The 22,342-nt window shown below is 37.6% G+C and overlaps 1 protein-coding gene and 2 long non-coding RNA genes across 8 annotated transcripts in view; all 3 read left to right on the top strand.

Annotated features, from left to right (window-relative positions):
- The first annotated feature begins 1,955 nt into the window (after positions 1 to 1,955).
- The window catches only part of LOC103420493 (cysteine-rich receptor-like protein kinase 10), a 50,189-nt gene continuing 29,802 nt past the window's right edge, over positions 1,956 to 22,342 (top strand). The window contains exons 1-8 of one of the 6 annotated variants that reach the window (XM_070824294.1): positions 2,174 to 2,992; positions 3,389 to 3,777; positions 5,130 to 5,261; positions 5,433 to 5,554; positions 5,694 to 5,904; positions 5,992 to 6,232; positions 6,323 to 6,476; positions 6,601 to 7,071. In XM_070824294.1, coding sequence (XP_070680395.1) covers positions 2,289 to 2,992; positions 3,389 to 3,777; positions 5,130 to 5,261; positions 5,433 to 5,554; positions 5,694 to 5,904; positions 5,992 to 6,232; positions 6,323 to 6,476; positions 6,601 to 6,909 — 2,262 coding nt within the window. In that variant the 5' untranslated portion in view covers positions 2,174 to 2,288 and the 3' untranslated portion in view covers positions 6,910 to 7,071. Of the gene's footprint in view, positions 3,778 to 5,129; positions 5,262 to 5,432; positions 5,555 to 5,693; positions 5,905 to 5,991; positions 6,233 to 6,322; positions 6,477 to 6,600; positions 7,072 to 22,342 lie in introns of those variants that run through there. The other 5 variants (XM_029105030.2, XM_070824297.1, XM_029105031.2 and 2 more) reach the window with 5 other exon arrangements.
- LOC114821744 (uncharacterized) lies at positions 9,640 to 12,017 on the top strand. The gene is made up of 3 exons (XR_011582533.1): positions 9,640 to 10,239; positions 10,825 to 10,899; positions 11,560 to 12,017. It is a non-coding gene; the product is annotated as an uncharacterized lncRNA (long non-coding RNA).
- Positions 20,465 to 21,808, top strand: LOC108170462 (uncharacterized). Its single transcript, XR_011582534.1, has 3 exons — positions 20,465 to 21,113; positions 21,315 to 21,436; positions 21,609 to 21,808. It is a non-coding gene; the product is annotated as an uncharacterized lncRNA (long non-coding RNA).

Here is a 22,342-nt window from a genome sequence, read left to right as displayed (position 1 = left end):
TACTCCAAAATTATTCGGCAGCTTGCCGCTATTATCACTAACGAAGTGATCAAAAGTACGTCCAGTACTCCAAAATTATACATAAGCATCACTCATGTCAATCATACATAACCATTCATGAGTATCACTCATGTCAATCATATATAAACATTCATGACCATCATTCATGTCAACATTCATGAGCATCACTCATGCTAACATTCATGAGCATCACTCATGCTAACATCCATGAGCATCACTCATGTCAATCAACATAAACATTCATGAGCATCACTCATGTCAATCAGCTTCGAAAGCTCCAGCTTCAAAAGCTTCATTTACAAAAGCTCCAGCTTCATTTACAAAAGCTCCAGCTTCAAAGCTTCACTTGCAAAGCTTCACCTACAAAGCTTCACTGTAGGGTATACAAATACCGCCTCCGAACAACCGCCACTTCGGCCCATACATGGATTGAATTTGAAGTCTCCAGCCAATAGCCTCTATTGACTGAAGACTTGGGGGACTACACTATGTATCATATATTGGGCTTCCACAACTAGACCTCATGAAAAATACTTGGAGAACTTAGCATATTATTTATGTATTGAGGAGCGAGCCCTTATTCTATAAAAGGGACTCCCTCACCATCATTAGAGAGCATCGCCGCCAGCTGAGCAACCGCCTCGCCGCGAGCATCACTCTAGCCCATCACTTATGTATTGAGGAACGAACCCTTATTCTATAAAAGAGACTCCCTCACTTTCATTAGAGAACACCCATTACTTATGTATTGAGGAGCGAGCCCTTATTTTATAAAAGGGACTCCCTCACCATCATTAGAGAGCATCGCCGCTTGCTGAGCAACCGCCTCGCCGCGAGCATCACTCATAGCCCATCATTTTTGTATTGAGGAGCGAACTTGTATTCTATAAAAGGGACTCCCTCACCTTCAACGCCACAAGTCGAGCCAACCAAGGCAACATAAGCCACAAGCCGAGCAGCCTTACAACATGTGCTACTTCTAGTTAAGCATCATTTCACATTGAGCACCGCCTCATATCGAGTATCAGTTCTAGACGACATCTAGTTACTTCGACCCACACATGGGCTGAATTTCAAGTCTCCAGCCAAAAGACTCTATTAACTAAAGACTTGGGGGACTACTGTTTGTTCCATACTTAGGGCCTCTGTATTTAGATCTCGTATAAATACTCGGGGGACTCAAATGTAATTATGTAATAAATGAAGGGGCAAATATGTAATAAGTGAGGAGCCCTTATTCTATAAAAGGACCCATCACTCTCCTCATTAGGGGAGGCCAATTCTTAGGCCATGGGAAGAAGCTCTCACCCTCACAATCCTCTCACAAATAGAGAAATACAATATCAGTGTGGACGTAGTCCGAACATTGGGGTGAACCACGATACATCTTGTGTTCTTTACTTTCTTGCAGATTCACAGTCGGATTTACGTTGTTCCAAGGCCTCTGGTTTTGTGCATCAACAAGTTTCATTTATTTTTTGCTACTTTGTAATTTTTATTTTTCACATATATGAATTTTGCAAATAATATGTATATAGTTTCCTTTACATTGTTGGGAGGAGGGACAAACTGAATCATAGCTTCATTTTTCTAATATTGTTTTCTTTTATCATCTATGTCTTCATTTTCTCTCTTCTTGTATAAGAATCAAGTGCTTCATGAATTGCCTCAGTTGACAAGTTTTGACAATCTTCAATATTACTCGATAGTTTTCTACAACTTCTCTTGACAAGCCTCTACTGATAAAAGTTGTTGTCAATATTCGTTTACGTAAGCTTTTTGCAAATGCCAGTAGGAATCGGCAGATGCTTACCAAGTGCTCGACGAAATGATCAAATGAATTTTTTGTTGTTGAAATTATGATCGAATTATTTGAAAATCTAGCTCCACCCTTGCAAACACGTATATAATGTGAACTATAAGTAATGGATTGCCTTACTGATTAGAACATTTTTTTGCATCTCACTACTTAATGGATTCAGACCTTTACACTCTCCTGGTGCAGTTTAGAATAGCAATACTGTTTCTTATTGAATTTTTTTTACCCAATAAACAACTAAACATATGGTCAGTGGACAGAATGGTGCAATTTTTGAACAAGTTGCAAGCACTTACTAGACGACAATGGCATTGAGACTAAAACCCGTTTGTAAGAGAGGAACTCTTCTGGTCAACACTCAAAATTGAAAGTCAAGCTACCACCCCTGCATTGCTTTTGTTGATGCTCAATACAAAAACCCTATGATTTTATTATCAATTATCAAAAAATGAAAAACATGACTTCCGTTCTTTTGATTTTCTCCATTTTTACTCTGCCCAGCTTTCTGACCAGTACGGAAGCAGAATATCTCTACCACGTATGCCCAAACACCACCACCTTCACCCCAAACTCCACCTTCCAGTCCAATCTCAACCGCCTCTTCTCCACCCTCTCCTCCAACGCCTACCGCTCCACCGGCTTCTACAACACCTCCGTCCAAACCCCAAACAACGCCGTCTACGGTCTCTTCCTCTGCCGCGGTGATGTCTTGGGAACCGACGCTTGTGAAACCTGCGTTGCCAATGCAACCAGCGAGGCTCCCCAACGATGCCCCATCGAAAAAGAGGCTGTGATCTGGTATGACGACTGCATGCTGCGCTACTCGTACGTGTCATTCTTTTCCACCTCGGCCGAGAACCCTGGCGTGTTCCTGATGAACACGCAGAACGTAACGGAACAGACTCGGTTCAACCAGGTGCTGGCGGCGAGTATGAACGAGGTGGCTACCGAGGCTGCCAACGACGCCTACAAGTTCGCGACAAAACAAACGAAATTCAGTGATCTGATTACGTTGTACAGCCTCGCGCAGTGCACGCAGGACCTGTCCGCGGCCGTTTGCGACGAGTGCCTTAGGGATGTCATAGCGCTATTGCCGTCTTGTTGTAGCGGAAAGCAAGGGGGACGAGTTCTGCTTCCGAGTTGTAGCGTTAGGTACGAAATCTACCCCTTCTACACCCAGAACGCCACAGCACATGAGCCCACCCCTACCAAAGCTGTTTACCTGGACGAGTACTGCCCACCCACCACCACCTTCACCCCAAACTCCGCCTTCCAATCCAACCTCAAACGCCTCCTATCCACCCTCTCCTCCGAAGCCACGCGTTACACCGGCTTCTACAATTACACCGCATCCTCTTCCCAAAACCCTTATGACACTGTGTACGGCCTCTTCCTTTGCCGCGGCGACTTGGTCTCCACTGACGAGTGCAAAACCTGCGTTGCCACCGCAACGTCGGAGGCCCTCGAGCGCTGCCCCAATAGAAAAAATGTTATAATCTGGTACGTCGACTGCATGTTGCGCTACTCTGACGAGTCCTTCTTTTCCAGACTTGACGACATCCCTTTAATGTACTTGGGGAACAAGACGAAGGTAACGGCCAACGAAAGCCGCTTTTACCAGGTACTGGAGGCGAGTGTGAATGAGTTGGCCGTTCAGGCTTCCAATAAAAGCAATATGTTTGCAACCAAAAAAGCGGACGTTTCAGGGTCCATTTCGCTGCAAGTGCTTGGGCAGTGCACGCAGGACTTGTCCCCTAGAGATTGCTATTTATGTCTTCAGGGAGCCATAGCAGAAGTTCCCAGAATACAACAAGGGGGACGACTTCTATGTCCCAGTTGCCGTCTTACGATTGAAGTTTACCGCTACATCCTCCGCACCCCCTCCTTCCCACCTCCGCTTCCTCCTCCGCCAGCCTCCATCAGGGCAAGGCCTAAAGGTGCCTTAAACTTATTAATTCGCTTCCTCATCTATCATCTCCATCTCCATCACCACTATTAGTCATGGTCATCATTCCTTAATAATTTGTTGAGAAAATTAGGTTCACATCCTTCTTTTTATTACTCCATTGATTAAAATCTTATTCATTTTTAATTTTTGATCAAGGTCCTTGAGTATTAATAACATCATTAATTATTTGAATAATAAAATATTTTTATTTTTAAATATATTTCTTTAGTGATAAAAATATTACAATTAGTATATTTATATTTATGGCTAAATTTTTTTATCATATATATATATTTTTAGTTTGTACCTATTTTTAATTTGCAAATATTTTTTAATTTGTACCAATTTTCTTTTCATTTTTAATTTGTACCCATATATTAGTTTCTTTTTGTGCCCATATTTTTTGAAGTTTTATTTGTGTTTGTATCCATGTGTATACCGTCACGTGACATTGTATATTTAATCAATAATAGAAAAATTACATATGGTATATTTATGTTTTATGCCTAAACTTTGTATCATATATTTATATTTTTAGTTTGTACCCACTTTTAATTTGCAACATTTTTTTTTAAATTTGTAGTATTTTCTTTTTAGTTTTATTTGTACACATGTATTAATTTCTTTTAGCGCCTATATTTTTAAAAATTCATTTGTACTCATAATTTTTAATCTTTTATCTGTACCCTAATTTATTTATAATGTACCCATTCTCCTTTATTAATGTACCACTTTGTTATATGTGAAATGTACCAAATTTTTTAACACTATGGATACATTCTTTTGCCATTTATTATTTCTTATTTTTACATAGTTTTTATCCATTTATTCAATCAAAATGTTTGAATTTTTTTATTGTAACCGTTTCTAATAGTATTATAATGAGGGATTTTAAATTTATAGGATTATAAATCTCATAAAATATCAAACAATTAATGTCCAAACTATAAAAATATAAATATTAATAGTAATATAATGAGGTGTACAAAGTCAAGGGACCTTGATCAAATTTTGAATACTATTAAGGTTTTAATAAAAAAATGTTAAAGATTAGGAACCGCATCCAAAGTATCCCTTTGATTTTTCATTCCTTTGTTTCGTCAGTTACTTTGATTTCTTCCTTAGTTGTATTCGTTTATTTTGCTAGTTTACATTTCTTTGTCATATTGTTTCGCATAAATATTGGGTTTTGCTCCTATAAATAAACAACAAATTTTCACCCGAATTACAACTAAATTCCACCAAACATTCTCAGAATTAATAAAATTGATAATCGTGTTTAACAATTTCAACTAAAGAAATTAATAATTCCAACCTTGTGTAATACTTTTGTTCATACAGGAAGAAGCAGATTATCTCCTTACATAATCATTATTGGCAGTATTCTTGCTTTTATTGCTGTTACGGTCGTATTAGTCTACTGCTTTGCAAGCAGAAGAGCAGTAAGAAATAATGCTCCAAGTCAAGAAAACGGTAAGAAGTAAATAACATGTACTTTAGTTTGTCATATGAAATCAGAAAGAGTGTATATTTCCTTCACCAATTAGAAAGAAAAAAATGTACTTCCCTATTTCTTAATTAACACTATATTTATATGTTTTTCTAGCTAGTTTCTTACATGTAAGAAACACATTATTTTCTTAGTTAGGGACGACACAGAGACTCTTGAGTCCTTGCAATTCGACTTGGGAACCATTGAAACCGCTACAAACAAGTTCTCGGACAATAACAAGTTAGGTGAAGGCGGATTTGGTGTAGTTTTTAAGGTATGAAAATGTGAATTTATATATACCTTCATGATTTTGTCGTAGAAATTAGTGATTAACGACTTTTACCACACTGTGCTTAATGCTTAGTTCAATTTATAGAACTCTAAACAAGTTTTCTGATGATAAAATATTTCAGGGAACACTTGCTAATGAACAAGAAATAGCAGTGAAGAGGTTGTCAAAGAGCTCCAAGCAAGGTGTACAAGAATTTAAGAATGAGGTTGCATTGGTAGCCAAACTTCAACACAGAAATCTTGTTAGGCTTCTGGGATTTTGTTTGGAAGGAGAGGAAACCATACTTGTTTATGAATATGTGCCTAACCAAAGTCTTGATTATTTTCTTTTTGGTAAGAGTCATCATTTCAGAATTTCTTTGCAATTTCTATCTTAAATTATATACTAATAATAGTATTGTATTTAATTTATGTGAATAGAATCCAAGAAACGTGAACAGCTGGATTGGTCAAGGCGTTGCATGATAATAGGAGGAATCACTCAAGGAATTGTATATCTGCATGAATATTCAAGGCTTAGAGTTATACATCGTGATTTAAAAGCGAGTAACATTCTGTTAGATGAAAATATGAATCCAAAAATATCAGATTTTGGTATGGCAAGAATGTTTGGAGCCGATGATCAAACTCAAGGAAACACCGAAAGAATTGTCGGCACCTAGTAAGTTGCAAGTCATATATATACCTTCCTCTATTTAGTTAATTATCTCTTACATATTCCAATTCTTATCTGTTTATGCATGTAATTTAGTGGTTACATGGCTCCAGAATATGCAATGGAGGGATTGTATTCAATAAAATCTGATGTATTTAGCTTCGGAGTACTTTTACTTGAGATCATAACGGGGAGAAAGAACTTTTTAGGTTTTCATCTGACAAATGGTGCACCGACACTTATAGGAAACGTACGTAAAGTTTTTACTTGAGTTAGCTTATACAAAAATATCTCAAACAAATTAATGTTGGTATATAGAAATTTATAATCAATATATTACTACATTCTTAATTAGCATGAAATTATAATTGCAGGCTTGGAAATTATGGAATGAAGGGAAAGTGTTGGAGTTGATGGATCCGTTGTTGAAAGGCTCATGCAGTCCAAATGAATTCCTGAGATACGTTCATATCGGATTATTGTGTGTTCAAGAAGATGCAAACAACAGGCCGACCATGTCATCAGTTGTTCTTATGTTGAAAAGTGAAACCATTGGTCTTTCTAAACCTGAGCGACCAGCCTTCTTTACAGGGAGATGTATTGATCACCATGATCAAGTAGCAGTAAGTGCTCACAATTGCTCGGTCAATGGCTTGACGATTTCTAATGTTGTGGCCCGTTGAGCAAGAGATGAGGAAATTTATCATTGGAATCCATTAACTGAACTTAGAGACGATTAATTGTATATGGAATGTGTAAACCCAATCTCAAATTACTGTATAGTACTTACTTTACATATGACGAGTTTGGATGCCAATGAAATATATATTCACACGTTTTTAGCACTCGTCACTTAATATTCCGGTTAAATGCAAGTTTCTCGCAAGAATCAGAGCTTTCAGTGAAAACAAAATTGCGTGTAATTTTCATTATTTTGCAGTTTGCACCATTGTATATTTAGCCACCATTCTTAATCCTCTCGATTTAATTAAATAAATTATACAGTACAGTTTACAAACATATCTTTTTCTTGTACTTTTTTTCCATAGCTTCTTGTACATATATGTTTCAAGCAGTGGCGTAACCAGAAATTTACATTAATGGGGTCACGAACAAGAAGCTTCCGACTAAATATACTTTCATTTATAATTGGTAAGTACATGTTCTCATATTTTAGAACGCCGTATCACAACATCATTATTAATAAAGTCAAATACATTTTTCATTGTATATAACCAAGTAATCATTAAACCAGTGATTTTAATTCATTTTTCATTGTATACAACCAAGTTATCATCCAACTATTGATTTTCCATATGATGTGAATTCTTTGCAACATTGATCACTAAACAAGCTCTCCCTATTTTGTAAAGGTTGTAGTTTTGGTAAGTTTGAATTAAAAAAATTATTAATATATGGTGTCTTTGTTTTGTTTGCCTTAGCTATTATAGGGCTTATATAAAAATTCAAGGGGGAGATATTTGAAGTTATTAGGGTCAGTAGCAGCAAATGCCCCTGGCTCCGCCACTGGTTTCAAGTTTGGTTTTTTTTTTTTTAATTTTAACACACATTTATTTAATAATGAAAAAAAAAACTTGACTCCTGTGAAAATTTTCTTAAGCTAATTGATACTGTTTAACATATACATTGTCAAGTTTCTTTGTTTCAAAAATTCAAATCTTTAGTAAGGGAAGAAACAGAAATTATATTTATCCAAGATCAACAGAACAAGTCTTATCAGCAGCAAAATCAACAGACTTTATGTAATTATATTATTATTGAAAAATCATGTTTAAAAGTATATTATATGGTACCCTTTTGGACTTACGTCTCCTAATATAAAAATACTTGATTATTTTGAAATTTTACACAATTTCTTACGTTTCTTCAACGAATTTGACTGAGATAATGACATATCTAGTGAGATACTTTTCCACACGGAAAATTAAAGTTGTTTGACTTCAGACTCAAAGACTATCTGCCGTGACTTTTCAGATTTCAAAGTTTCAATTATTTTTTCCAACATTGCAATTTTTATTTTTCACCGATATGAATTTGGCTAATAATAATATGTATGTTGTTTTCTTAGGCGAATGTTCGCGGTTATTTTAAAGTACGAAATTGCAATGGCATAATTAATATGGGGTCATTGATTGCTTATGACCCCTAACAGCTTTAAAATCTCTATATATATTTAATTGTATATTCGTATTGATCTCTATAAACAGTTATGACAAACTAAATCATAACTTTCTTCTTCTAATTTTGTTTTGTTTTAACATCCATTACTGTGGATGCAAATATTCTTCTTCTTGATCTTGGACGATTTTGCACCTACAAAACAACTAGCACCTTAGGTTAAGGCCAAAAGCCTTACGTGCCCACGATGAATGGGGGGGCTTTGGCCGAAGAACCTCCGATGCCAAAGTTAGAATTTTAGAGAGAAATAGTGTTTAGAGTATTTGAGATTTTTTGTAAGAGAATTGAAATGACTTTTTGGTGAGAATAGGTGCCTATTTATAGGATTAAGCTTACCCATTTTCCCCCTTGGTGTGGCCGGCCTTGATGGTTTTTGTGGTTATGATTTTGGCTTAATTAGCCAATTTATTGGCTAATTAAGTATGAAAGAAGTAAATGGGAGGTTATAAAATTATTTATTTGTATAAATGGGATAGTAAAATGGGGAAAAGTAAGAAAGACTAAGAAGAATGTGAGGTGGCCTGCCACTACCTATTTTTAGGGTGAATGGGATATATTTTGTGATTGATTGGGTAATTTAATTGATGTTTAATGGATTAATTGGGTAATTAATCCATTAATTAACCAATTAACATTATTTTGTAGGTTACCTTGCAAAAGGGGATTTGATAAGATGGACTTTGAATTGGTTACCTCTTTTGGAGCATTTTTTATTTTGTTGAAAGATGATTCTCCGCTACTCGCGCGTAGGAATCTCAATGTGCCTCAAGGGTATTCTTGTCCTTTTTTTATCCAAAGGTCTACGTGTCGCCTTGTGATTATTTTTGGCTCCACAATTACTTTCTTTTCTCTTCTTGTATGTGAATCTATTGTGTGAACCAAATGCTCGATGAAATGCCTCAATTGACAAACATTGGCTGTGACGACCCGTCCCTAATTTTCCTATGTAATTTCTCCCCGAGTATGTGTATTGACGATTATACCTTTATTGGCAAGAGACGTGGACTTATTCTTATTGCTTTCCTTTTTATTTCTCGCTATCGCATTTAAATTGTACACGCTAGTACGAGTATGCGTAAATTTTAAAGTGTAAAATATCTACTTCGAATAGATTTCGATTTCCTTTTATTGTAGGAAATCTAAAAACCTATCCATTGGATTCCTTTTTATCACATCCTGTGCACCTCTCTTCATTATTTCACTCTCACCTATCCCATCTCTTCTTTATTTACTGTCCCCCTCTATCAGAAAAGGTTCTATCTCTCTTCTATCTCTTTCTCTCCCGTATTCTCTCTTCCTCTGCAACGCCATGAACGAACATCAAAGCTCATAGATCGAGCTTGAAACCAACCCCATTTTACTCCTCTCATCCTCACGAACACAACCATACCAACCAAACCAAGAATGGACGAGTTTTGACTCGCCAACTTGGAAGGTCCGAACTCGGACGAGTTGAGTTCGACGTGTTTTCAACCGAGTCACGATGTTTTAGGACTCGGGAAAGCCTCTACGCAACTCCCTAGGGTCTCTAGTCAAGGTTTGAGGAAGCTTTGATGTGAAACAACTCGGTTTTGAGAAGTTCAAGTCTGACATGTGCCTTTCGAGCCAATTTCCGGCCAAACCACGGCGAGTTGGCCATCATGCAAATCAATCTCTTTGTCTCGCTGAGTACTATAACTTTCCTTTTTGTTTCACCCAATTTCGTTGAGTATTGAAGAAGTTATACTCATTTGAATCTTACCCAGTTTCCGGCGAGTCCGACGGATTTCGAGGTGTTTTCCGGCCAAACCACCGAGAGTTAGACATCGTGAGAGGTACCATTCTCTTCGTCTCTTCGAGAACTACAACTTTCGTTTTTGTTTCACTCGATTTCGTTGCATAACGAGGAAGTTATTAACGTTTAAAGGTTGTTCAGTTTTTTGGCCGAATCCGGCCTTCCCTTCCGTTTAACTCCGGTGAGCTGCAACCCAAACCCAGACCCTTCGGGCCGTTCCTGCCAAGCCCAAGACCCTGGGCAGCCCAACCTAACCCTTTATTATTATTTGGTTAATTAAAGGCCTTTGGCCATTTCCTTTTGGGCTTTAAGCTCATGCATTTTAAATCTTAAACCTTTTAGTTTAGGCCTTTAGGCCTAAAATCCTTAAGTCCAACCTATTAATCTAACCCAACCTAATAACCCTTAACCCAGATGAAATATTCCGTTAGGGAATTTTCCATCCGTCAGAGAATATTTCGTCTTTCAGGGAATATTCATCCTGTTGACTTTTGTTGACTTTTCGGAAATTTAAGTAGGACCCTTCTTATGGTAATTCGACGTTCTGAATCCGTTTTTGACGTCTTTTTTTTCCAAATTCAATTGTTATAGTATAGTTTTATTAATTGTACCTTTATGTGCTTAGGGGCAATTATTAATGGCGTTTCCATCTTCGCTAGGTTGCGTGGCTCGTCAGCGGCGAAGTATCTATGAGTGGGCAGTTTGTTTTTATACCTATACATATTATAGTTTCCATAAATGCGTATTTACTTCACTTTTACGCTTATATTGCCAAGTATTTGATATTGTGATATGAAATGTGATAAATGCTGCTATATGGTTGTGATATTACTGTCATGGCATTCATACGTGCTTGTGTACATGCTCATCTTGCTGCACCCGGTGTTAGTACTCGCCTCAGGGCCAGGGCCAGTCCTTCACGTGTATGTTCACATCTGCACCGTTCGCTCACCTTGGATCCAAGTTTAGGTGCCAGTCTTGTCGGGTAGATTGCATTAGGCGATCCGACTTGTATGTGATGTGCTTTTGCACTAGTCTTCACGTGATCGTAGTACTAGAGCATATTGATTACACCCAGTCCTGTTCGTGTCAAAAACCATCTGTTCGAACTTGTGTGTCAGCTTAGATGGATGAGCACTTAGTTATATTGATTATCACATGATTATTATTGTGGCATTTGATATATCATGACTTGGCATATTTCTGGTTATATTGATGTTATATTTGATTACATACTTACGTAGTATGTTTTGAGGAAACTATACTTGTTTTATGGTGAGGGGTTAGTATATTCAAAAGTAAAGGTTTTCGTATAAGTATTGTTTTACTGACCCACTCAAATTGTTTTTTGCCCCTCCAGGTTTAGTAGCGGTGTTTACGCATATACGAGGATTTTGGCAAATCTCAGGAGATGGTTACCTTCAGTGGTGTAACCCTCAACTTATTACTATACTGTCTTATGCTCTGACATCACGTGTGAATAGGGTTCAAACCCGCTCACCTGCACACTCTCTTGATTAGGCACTTTAGGTTTAAATTTACCCAAACCTTCCACATCACTACACTTTATGGCTTCGTCACCCTTCAGGTGTCGGCCAGCACAACTCGATTTGGAGTCCAAGTGGACATTCCAGGTCGGGGTGTGTCATTGGCAGTCTTCAACATTACTCGATGGTTTCTCACTGCTGCCCTTGACAAGCCTTTATTGGTCATAGTAGTTGTCGACATACATTCGTGTAAGCTTTTGGTAAATGTTGGTAGGAATCGGAAAGTACCCACCAGGTGCTCGACAAATTGTCCATTGATTTTTTTTTTGTTGAAATTAAGGCACCATTATTTGAAAATTTTGACTCCACCACTGCAAACACGTATATAATACAATGTTCTAAAAATCGATAGGCGCTAGTCGGGCGGCGGGCAGGGGCCTAGCGCCTAGGCGGCCTAGGCGGATTTATGTAAATTTATTATATATCTTGTAAATAAGTGTCTATTTACACCTAAAAAAAACTATACTTGTATGAATAATAAAAAAAAAAGATAAAATGCAAAAATAGAAGTAGAATAATACACAAATTATATCATTAGTACTTTGATGAATTTGATGGAATAAGATACAAGTTCAAATGATACAAATCTGTAGTACCTTAAGAAAATTTTTCAAAGATGATATGAATTTATAGTGCATTTAAAGAAGAATAAAGGTGCTAAATATATGTTTAGAAATCATTTAATCTTTGAAAACAAAGTATTTGACAAAAATAGAAAGTATTTAATCAACAATTTAAAATAATTACATAAAAAATGGAGGGTGGAAAACTAAGATGCATAGAAGGGAGTGAGGTGGGGCACTATTCATAACGTTCAGACTTTGAGTGTGCTAGGCTGCTAGCTGTACGCCTGTACCCTCATTTTTTTATTTTTTATTTATAGTTGTATCCTCTTTTATATATGTATTCAATCAAATAGAATGCTAGGTGTCCCATTTTAATTGGACAACATTTTAAAATATGAAAAAAGTGAGTCATGACTCATGAATGGTCACGTGGGTGAGCTGAGCATCGAAGAGAGAGAAACTCTTCTTCTTCTTCCTCTCGTCTTCTTCGTTGGAATTCAAAACCCAGAACACCTATTGTGCTCTGGCATTCCTCCTTCCTCATTTTGAAAGCAGAAAAATGCAGTGAAACGCCAAGACCGCCTAGGCCATCCAGTCGCCCGCCTAGGCCGCCCAAGCGCCGCTCGGACTGCTTTGGCGCCCGCCTAATCCCTTCCCCGATTTTCCTCTCGACTATAGATTAATCGCGGTGGCTGACCACCGCCTAGCGCCTAAAAACCGCCAGGCTGATTTTTAGAACACTGATATAATACGAACATCTTGAAATAACTTATCACATGATAGATACGAGGGAGAACCAAGGTATAAAATATCGATGATATCGGAAATATCGGTAGTCCAAAAACACGGAAATATCGATGGAAATATCGGGATATTATCAATATCGATAAAAATAATATGGAAACCACGGAAATTGTAAGAAAAACTTGGAAATTTTTATTGAAACTTTGCAGGATGTTTATTTAGTCAATTATCTATTAGTTTATCACAAAAAATTGGAAGGAAATGCATTGCATGATGGATTTAACTGATTTAAATTGATTATATAGCGAGCTGGCAAACATTGTGAGTGTAGAAAATATGTAGTAATTAATGAAAAAAGTTTAAACACACCATAATCATTTATATATAATGAATTAGTACAATATTTTACACTTTATACATTGCATGGTAAGATACATGAGTGACTTAGTACCAAGGTTCTAAAAAACGCTATGCGCTAGTCGGGCGCGGGTTAGCGCCTAGGCGGCCTAGGCGAATTTAGGTAAATTTCTTATATATTTTGATGAATTAATTAAATTTACTATATCAAATGTAAATAATTATTGACTAATATGTTATTTCTTATAGAAGAAAGTTTTATGTACATATATAATATGCTTGCCTTAAAAAAAAACAAAATATTATCTAAATAATTTATAATGTATATAACATTTATATATATATATATATAATATATCTTAAACTTTTAAAAATATAAAAAACCCACATAATGGGTGGTCTTCATTATTAAAACCATCACACCTCACCCGTTCACCACCTTGGGTCTATGGCTTCAACATAAAATATATATTTGAGATCCCAGTCCATCAAAACCACATCACCTGTCCACCACTTTGGGTCCATGGCTTCAATATAAAAAAAATATATATATATTTTGGACGAAAGCTTCAATATAAAATATATATTTGAGATCCTTCCCAGTCCATCAAAACCATCAGCGCCCATGGTTTTGACAATTAAAACCATCAGCTTTTCCCTTATTTGAGATCCCAGTCCTCAGACTCCTCGCCCTCACATATTGAAATGTTTCAGACTTTCAGTCTCTCTCTCTCTTCGCACTCTTCTCCTCTCCTCTTCATAGACGAGCTTCAGAACATACCACATATTGAAATGTTTAATTCTCTCTCTCTCTCTCTCTCTCTCTCTCTCTCTCTCTCTCTCTCTCTCTTTTCACACTCTCTTCCCTCATCTTCACAGAGAAGAGTTGCAGAAATTCGCCGATAATCTCTCTATCTATCTCTCTTCGCACTTTCTCTTCCCTCAGATTCGTTGTGAAAATTGCTGCAACTCTCCTTCCCGGAGCACAGACACACCACACCCACATCCCACCGTGACCTCGGCGACGGAGCTTCGGCGATATTATCTAATATCGTGATATTTGGATGATAATCACGTGGATAGGTGTAGAAATATCGTACTCTAAAAAATATGATAATATCGGCGAAATATCGGCGATATTATCGATATTTAAGACATTGGGGAGAACAACCTAGTAGTGTAGCGCTCCCATTAAGTGGGGCTACATTTCTCAATTGGTCAAACGTAACACTTAATGGGCCATATGACAAGATAAAATTACTACGAAGAATGTCATTGTAGTGATTTTTCAAATCAATAATACATTGTTCTGTATTTTAAGTTTTTAACTTTTTCACATTGTGGTGAATGAGATATTACTCTAGTAAATCCCAATATGTCGTACTCTTGAAGTTTAAGGAACTTCTAACCTTGTGGGTAATAATCAATAATTTTTTTTCAGGACTTTTTTGTTCGTTGATGCCAACTAAATAATCCTCAGAAAAATTCACACCAAGCTGAATTCCCCATACATAACTGGCGAGTCTGGCGTCACACTCTACCACTCCCGTCCCCATTGCATTTTACTTTGCTTCAAACTACTACTATTTTATATTTGTCTATCTCTCCCTTTGTATTTTTTTACTATGCATTTGATGATAAAGACAATGAACTATTGAGACAGCTTCAACACCAACTCACATTTAATTTGACACAGAAGACAATAAAAGTTGGCGATTCGGGTGGGTTTAATCAAATGAAAACTAACGAAAAGTCTAAAAACATCTTTAGTTTAATGAAAAATAACAAATAAAGGTGTAGTGAATAGTACCAGGAAAAAGTAAAAAAGTGGTTTTTCATTAAAAATGAACAATACCGGGAGTGTTTCGTTAAAACTCTCTTTAATCAAAGATAATATTAGGACAACTAAAATTTTAAATTAAAAGACATGCTATCAATTAAAAAATAAGTACATTAATTAATATAATTTAATTATTGACAACTATATCATTTAATTTTTTTTTAAAAAAATAGTTTAAAATTTTCATCTTTCTTGATCTTTTTTTTTTTTTTTTTTTTTTTTTTTTTTACAATTCACCACTAAATAATTGGTCATTGGACATAATAGTGCACTTTTTGAACAAGTTGCAAGCACTTATTAAACGATAACGGCATTATCTATTCTAAAATTATGGAGGCATTTGAGTGTAGCTTAGTCAAATGATTGACACTTGATTTTGCTGTATTTACACCACTGCCACCAGATATGTGCTTGGGTTTAGAGGGTAACTATGAAAAGTTAGGAGGGTAATTTTGTCTCTGACCAGACTTTGATATATTTATGGTTTTGCTAGTCTATTTATGTTTGTTATGAGATGGGCTCTCGATTTTAAATTATTTACATTTTTGCTATTGCCAAGAGCATGGGTTGCAGAGACAGAGAGGGGGAGATAGGCATGGGATGGTGACACGCCCCGACCCTGATATTCCTCGAATACAAGGATAAACACATGCTGGCCGACACCCGAGGGTGACGAAAGCCATTAATTGATACAAAAGCTAAGAATAAGAAATAAATAAGAGTTAGAAATTTAAAATACAATGAATTAATAATTTAGGAACGTATTCAGAGCATACAACTAAACCTAATCACTAAAAAGAATTAAGATAAAATTGAATGAATAAGGAAGTGGGTCCTACATCGAGAGGATTCAAAGATGCTGCTGCGGAAGTGTCTTGACGTCGGGATTAGGTGCCTTGATCCTAAGTCCTGAATGGGGGCGCAAAACAAAGGTGAGTAGACCAAGTTCATATATAAAATAATAATAAAACAATTATCAAGGTACTAACCCCCACAATTTATATATAATGAAAACTACTAGCATAATAAGTGATGGATTTAATAAAAATTCTAGCATGCCAAAAATATCTCAAAAGTCATATCGCGGAATATCATCGCAGAAATCAAAACAGTAAACGTCTCATAGATCGTCTTGTAAGCGCGGTGTGCTGCTAGAAAGATCACTGAATAAATATAACTCTCGGCCCAATGCCTGCTCTGTGGTCTCTGCGCCCGTAGCCAGAGATTACCAACTCCCGGCCCAATGCCTGCTCCATGTCCCTCAGCCCATAGCTAGGATTATTTCTCCCGGCCTAAATGCTAACACCAGATCCTCGCCCCAAGTGGCTTAGTGTCTACTAGGTACACACAAATAGTTACGCCTCTCATAAATAACCACTTCATATTATAAAGTCATCCATCGTCTATACTATAAAGAGGGGTTTCAAAAACATGTTCTAGCATCCTATCGTCATCCATCGGATAGTCTACCAGATCATAGTTTTTATAAAAAATACGATATATCAAAATATAGCTCAATATAGGCCAACAATTGATTCCTCACAAAAAACACGAGACGAAAATCAATATATTTAATAAACAGGCTTCACATAAATCAAATCATAAACTCGTAAGGCATGCTATTCATTTATGCAATTAAACTATAAAATCATGTAATTTTAGAAGGGGTCCACTCACAGTACTTAGTTGCCAAAAGCTGCGCCACTAGTGAAGACGGAAACGTCACAATAATTGCCTCTAAGCACATAAAGAGTCCAATAAATGAAACTATATAATAGCAATTGAATTTGGGAAAACGGACATTGGAAACGGATTCAGAACGTCGAATTACCCTAGGGGTCCCGGACGAAAACCCGAAAAGTCAACCCTAAAGTCAACGTTGACTGGGGGTCAACGGTCAAATTAGGTCTAACGGGTTTTAAGCTTGAAATCCGGATTAGGGTTTAGGTTTAGGTTTTTAAACTAAAAGGGTTTAGGGTTTTAACAAATAAGGCCCAATGACTTTTTAAACCAAAAATAAATAAAACAGAAAATAAAAAAGGTTGGAGGGTTTTAGGCCCAAAGGCTTAAACAAAATAAAAAGAGAAATGGGTTTGAGTTGGGCTCGGCAGGAAAGGCCCAAAGGCCTTGGGATTTTTTGGGTGGCCGGACCCAAGGATGAAGAAGGCCGGAAATTCGGCCAGAAAGTGCACAACCTTTAAATGGTCATAAATTTGTCAAAACTTAACAAAATCAAGTGAAACAAGAACGAAAATTGTAGCCCTCGAAGAGACGAAGAGAATGGTACCTCACACGACGTCTAACTCGCCGTGGTTTGGCCGAAAAATTCCTTGAAATTCTCGGAGGTCGCCTGGAAACTGGGTAAGATTCAAATGAGTATAACGTCTTCAATACTCAACGCAATTGAGTGAAACAAAAAGGAAAGTTGTAGTTCTCAGCGAGACGAAGAGATTGATACCTTGCACGCCGGCCAACTCGCAGTATTTTGGCCGGAAATTTCCTCGAAAGTGGCGTTGCTGGCCGGAAAATTTGGAAAAGCTTTCCTGAGCTATTTTCTGTGATTCAAACGTACTTAAAACAAGCTTCGATATAGCCCTAAAGCACAACCTAAGGGTTTCTAGAAGCTTACCAACATCGGAACGATACAAAGCTCGACGGAGAAGATGATGAACAGTACCGGCCGAAAGGAAGAGAAGGGTTTAGGGTGTTCTTTCTTCGATTCTAAGCTCACTAGGGTGCTAATGGAGATGTTGATGTTGTTATGGTGATGTTTGTTGGTAAGAAAAACCCTCGGAGGGGCTGAGATAGAGAGTGCTGAGAGAGAGTGAGGGAGAGAGAGTTGTGGGAGAGGTGAGGGAGAAGAAAGAACTGAGAGAGGAGATAGAGAGACCGGAAAACATAAAAAAAAATAAAACAAGGTGGGCCCCACGGGCTCACCAATTAAGGCTTTAAAATTTTTTTTAAATAAAAATGGGGTTGAGGTGTTTCAATCTACAATCTACCACTCACATCCCGGCCTGGGTCCACCACATCCCGGGCCCGCTTTACCACCGTAGCACGATATTGTCCGCTTTGGGCTTACCATTCCCTCACGGTTTTGTTTTTGGGAACTCACGAGCAACTTCCCGGTGGGTCACCCATCCTGGGAATGCTCTGGCCTCCTTCTCGCTTAACTTCGGAGTTCCTATGGAACCCGAAGCCAGTGAGCTCCCAAAAGGCCTCGTGCTAGGTAGGGATGAGAATATACATTTAAGGATCACTCCCCTGGGCGATGTGGGATGCCACAATAAATTATCATATCCCGGCCCGGGTCCACCACATCTCGGGCTCGCTCCACCACCGTAGCACGATATTGTCCGCTTTGGGCTTACCATTCCCTCACGATTTTGTTTCTGGGAACTCACGAGCAACTTCCCAGTGGGTCACCCATCATGGGAGTGCTCTGGCCTCCTTCTCGCTTAACTTTGGAGTTCCTACGGAACCCGAAGCCAGCGAGCTCCCAAAAGGCCTCGTGTTAGGTAGGGATGAGAATATACATTTAAGGATCACTCCCCTGGACGATGTGGGATGTTACAGATGGCAGGGAGGGGAAGGGAGAGGGAGGAGTTAGGCTTGCCCAAAAAGGGGGTTAGGGTCGATTTTTTTCTGGAATTGGATCATCTTCGAGGCGAAGCCTTGGGATTCTCTTGGCCCACTAACATGGATCATTGCCAACTAAATAATCCTCAGAAAAATTCACACCAAGCTGAATTCCCCATACATAACTGGCGAGTTTGGCGTCACACTCTTACCACTCCCGTCCCCATTACATTTTACTTTGCTTCAAACTACTACTATTTTATATTTTTCTATCTCTCCCCTTGTATTTTTTTTACTATGAATTTGATGATAAAGACAATGAACCATTGAGATAGCTTCAACACCAACTCACATTTAATATGACACAGCAAACAATAAAAGTTGGCAATTCGGGTGGGTTTAATCAAAGGAAAACTAACGAAAAATAATAAATAAAGGTGTAGTGAATAGTACCATGGAAAAGTAAAAATATGGTTTTTCGTTAAAAGTGAATAATACCGGAAGTGTTTCGTTAAAACTCTCTTTAATCAAAGATAATATTAGGACAACTAAAATTTTAAATTAAAAGACGTGCTATCAATTAAAAAATAAGTACATTAATTAATGTAATTTAATTATTGACAACCATATCATTTAATTTAAAAAAAAAAAAGTTTAAAAATTTGATCTCTCTAGATCACTTTTTATTTTTTATTTTTTTTTAACCAATTCACCACTAAATAATTGGTCATTGGACATAATAGTGCACCTTTTGAACAAGTTGCAAGCACTTATTAAACGATAACGGCATTATCTATTCTAAAATGGGAGTTTTAACGAAAAACCCGCGATACTGTTCACTTTAACGAAAAACCATATTTTTACACTAAAAAGTCAATCTCGATACTATTCACTTTACCCTTTATTTTGTACTTATCGTTAAAACTCAAAGCTTTCAAGTGTTTTCATTAGTTTTCCTTTCTAAAATTAAAGAGGCATTTGACTGTAGCTTAGTCAAATGATTGACACTCGATTTTGCTTTATTTACACCACTGCTACCAGATATGTGCTTGGGTTTAGAGGGTAATTATGAAAAGTTAGGAGGGTAATTTTGTCTCTGACCAGACTTCGATATATTTACGGTTTTCCCAGTCTATTTATGTTTGTTCTGAGATGGGCTCTCGATTTTAAATTATTTACATTTTTGCTATTGCCAAAAACATGGGCTGCAGAGACAAGGAGAGGGAGATAGGGGTGGGATGGCAGGGAGGGGAAGGGAGAGGGAGGAGTTAGGCTGCCCAAAAAGGGGGTTAGGGTCGATTTTTTCTGGAATTGGATCCTCTCCGAGGCAAAGTCTTGGGATCCTCCTGATCCAATAACACGAGTCGTTGAATTTTGATCTAACGACTACAATTATTATAAGTTTAAAGGAGGCTTTCTATTTGTAACCGTTGGATCAGAAGGATCCCGAGGATTTGCCTTGGAGAGGATCCAATTCCATTTTTTCTCCTCAAATCAAAGGGTTGGTGTCGTGATTAAGGTGTCTAAATTGCCACTAGAAGCTAAATTAATGGGTAGCTGTCGGTGATTGAGAGATTGAGAGGGATGGGAGAGAAGGACAGAAACAGACCCATTTGGCTTTCATTTCTCCTTTCTCAAACCTTAAGCAGCCAGAACCCAAAACTGAGCCGATCTCTGCAATAGCATCGACTCCTGCTTCCCAAAACCAAAACCAAAACCATACAAACCTGGCCTCCATTTCTGTAACTCGGAACTTCGTCTCTCTGGATTTTCAAAATTATCGGCTTCGATCATCTCCCCAACAAACCCAGAGCTTCGTCTCTCTGGATTTTCATTAAGTTGTACGGACTTGGGCAGTGCACACAGGACCTGTCCTCTGGAGATTGCAATTGGTGTCTTCTGGGAGTTGCAACACAAATTGGTAGAAGAAACGCTGGGGGACGACTTCTATATCCCAGTTGCAATCTTAGGTTTGAAGTTTACCCCTTATACTCCCCCGCCCCACCGCCGCCAGCCTCCAACAGGGAGGGGCCCAAAGGTGTACACTAGCCCCCAAAAAGATATTAATTTTAATTCAATAACAATTCCAATTTATGGTGTCGTGAACTTTTCGTCTCGCCAGCAAATATTCCACCTCCGGTTCCAGCAGCACAGACGAGTAACACAAAAGTAATTATCATCATCGTGGTGGTCGTGGTTTTGGTTGCTTTTGTTACCATTATCAGCAGCATATGCGTTTACTCGAGAGTCAAGAAACGAGAGGTACAACTTGAAGTTGAAGGTAAGTGCAACGCTTATTGTCACACTATCTCATCTCATGTTGGAACTTTTGCCAATTTAGTTTCCTGAAAACTGTAACATTAGTTTATCATGAAATAGTTTTCGTTTGATTTATTCAATTCGATGAGTGTGCATGGTTATCATTTGCTCACTATGTTTTTCTGGTCCATTACATGTAATATTTTGAAACTGACCGTCTTAGCTAAGGATGATACAAAGACTGTTGAGTCCTTGCAATTCGACTTGGGAGCTATTGAAACCGCCACAAACAAGTTTTCCGATAATAACAAGCTAGGTGAAGGCGGATTTGGTGTAGTTTTCAAGGTATGAAAATTGAAAATGCGAACATATATCTTCCCTTATTTTGTCTTTGAAATTATTGATTCTTAATATACAGTGCTCAATTCTTAGAATCTCGGGTTCAACTTGTACTATTCTAAACATATATAAGATACATGTTAACGAAATTGATTGGATAAAATGCCTCATATGTCAGGGAACACTTGCTAATGAACAAGAAATTGTAGTGAAGAGGTTGTCAAAAAGCTCTAGACATGGCGTCCAAGAATTTAAGAACGAGATTGCATTGGTAGCCAAACTTCAACATAGAAATCTTGTTAGGCTTCTGGGATTTTGTTTGGAAGGAGAGGAAACCCTACTTGTTTATGAATATGTGCCAAACAAAAGTCTTGATTATTTTCTTTTTGGTAAGAGTACATCATTCTGAAAAAAATTAGTAATTTCGAACATAGATACGATATTATTGTATATATTTAATAAATTGAAGTGAGTATATAGAATCCAAAAAACGTGAGCAACTGGATTGGTCAAGCCGATGCATGATAATAGGAGGAATCACTCTAGGAATTTTATATCTTCATGAAGATTCAAGGCATAAGAGGTCGCACTTGGTGCGATGGCAAGTGCCTTCGCCCATGAGCGGTAGGTCTCGGGTTCGAGACTTGGGAGCAGCCTCTCCATAAATGGGGGTAAGGCTAGCCGACATTCACCTCTCCCAGACCCTGCGTAAAGCGGGAGCCTTGTGCACTGGGTACGACATTTTATTTTATTTTATGAAGATTCAAGGCATAGAGTTATACATCGTGATCTAAAAGCGAGTAACATCATGTTAGATGACAATATGAATAAAAAAATATCAGACTTTGGTATGTCAAGAATGTTTGGAGTCGATGATCAAACTCAAGGAAACACCAAAAGAATTGTCAACAC

The sequence above is a fragment of the Malus domestica genome, chromosome 07 (genome assembly GCF_042453785.1).
Source record: "Malus domestica chromosome 07, GDT2T_hap1".
Lineage (NCBI taxonomy): Eukaryota > Viridiplantae > Streptophyta > Magnoliopsida > Rosales > Rosaceae > Malus > Malus domestica.
The sequence above is the reverse complement of the archived record's forward strand: the minus strand, read 5'-3'. Positions and strand labels throughout refer to the sequence as shown.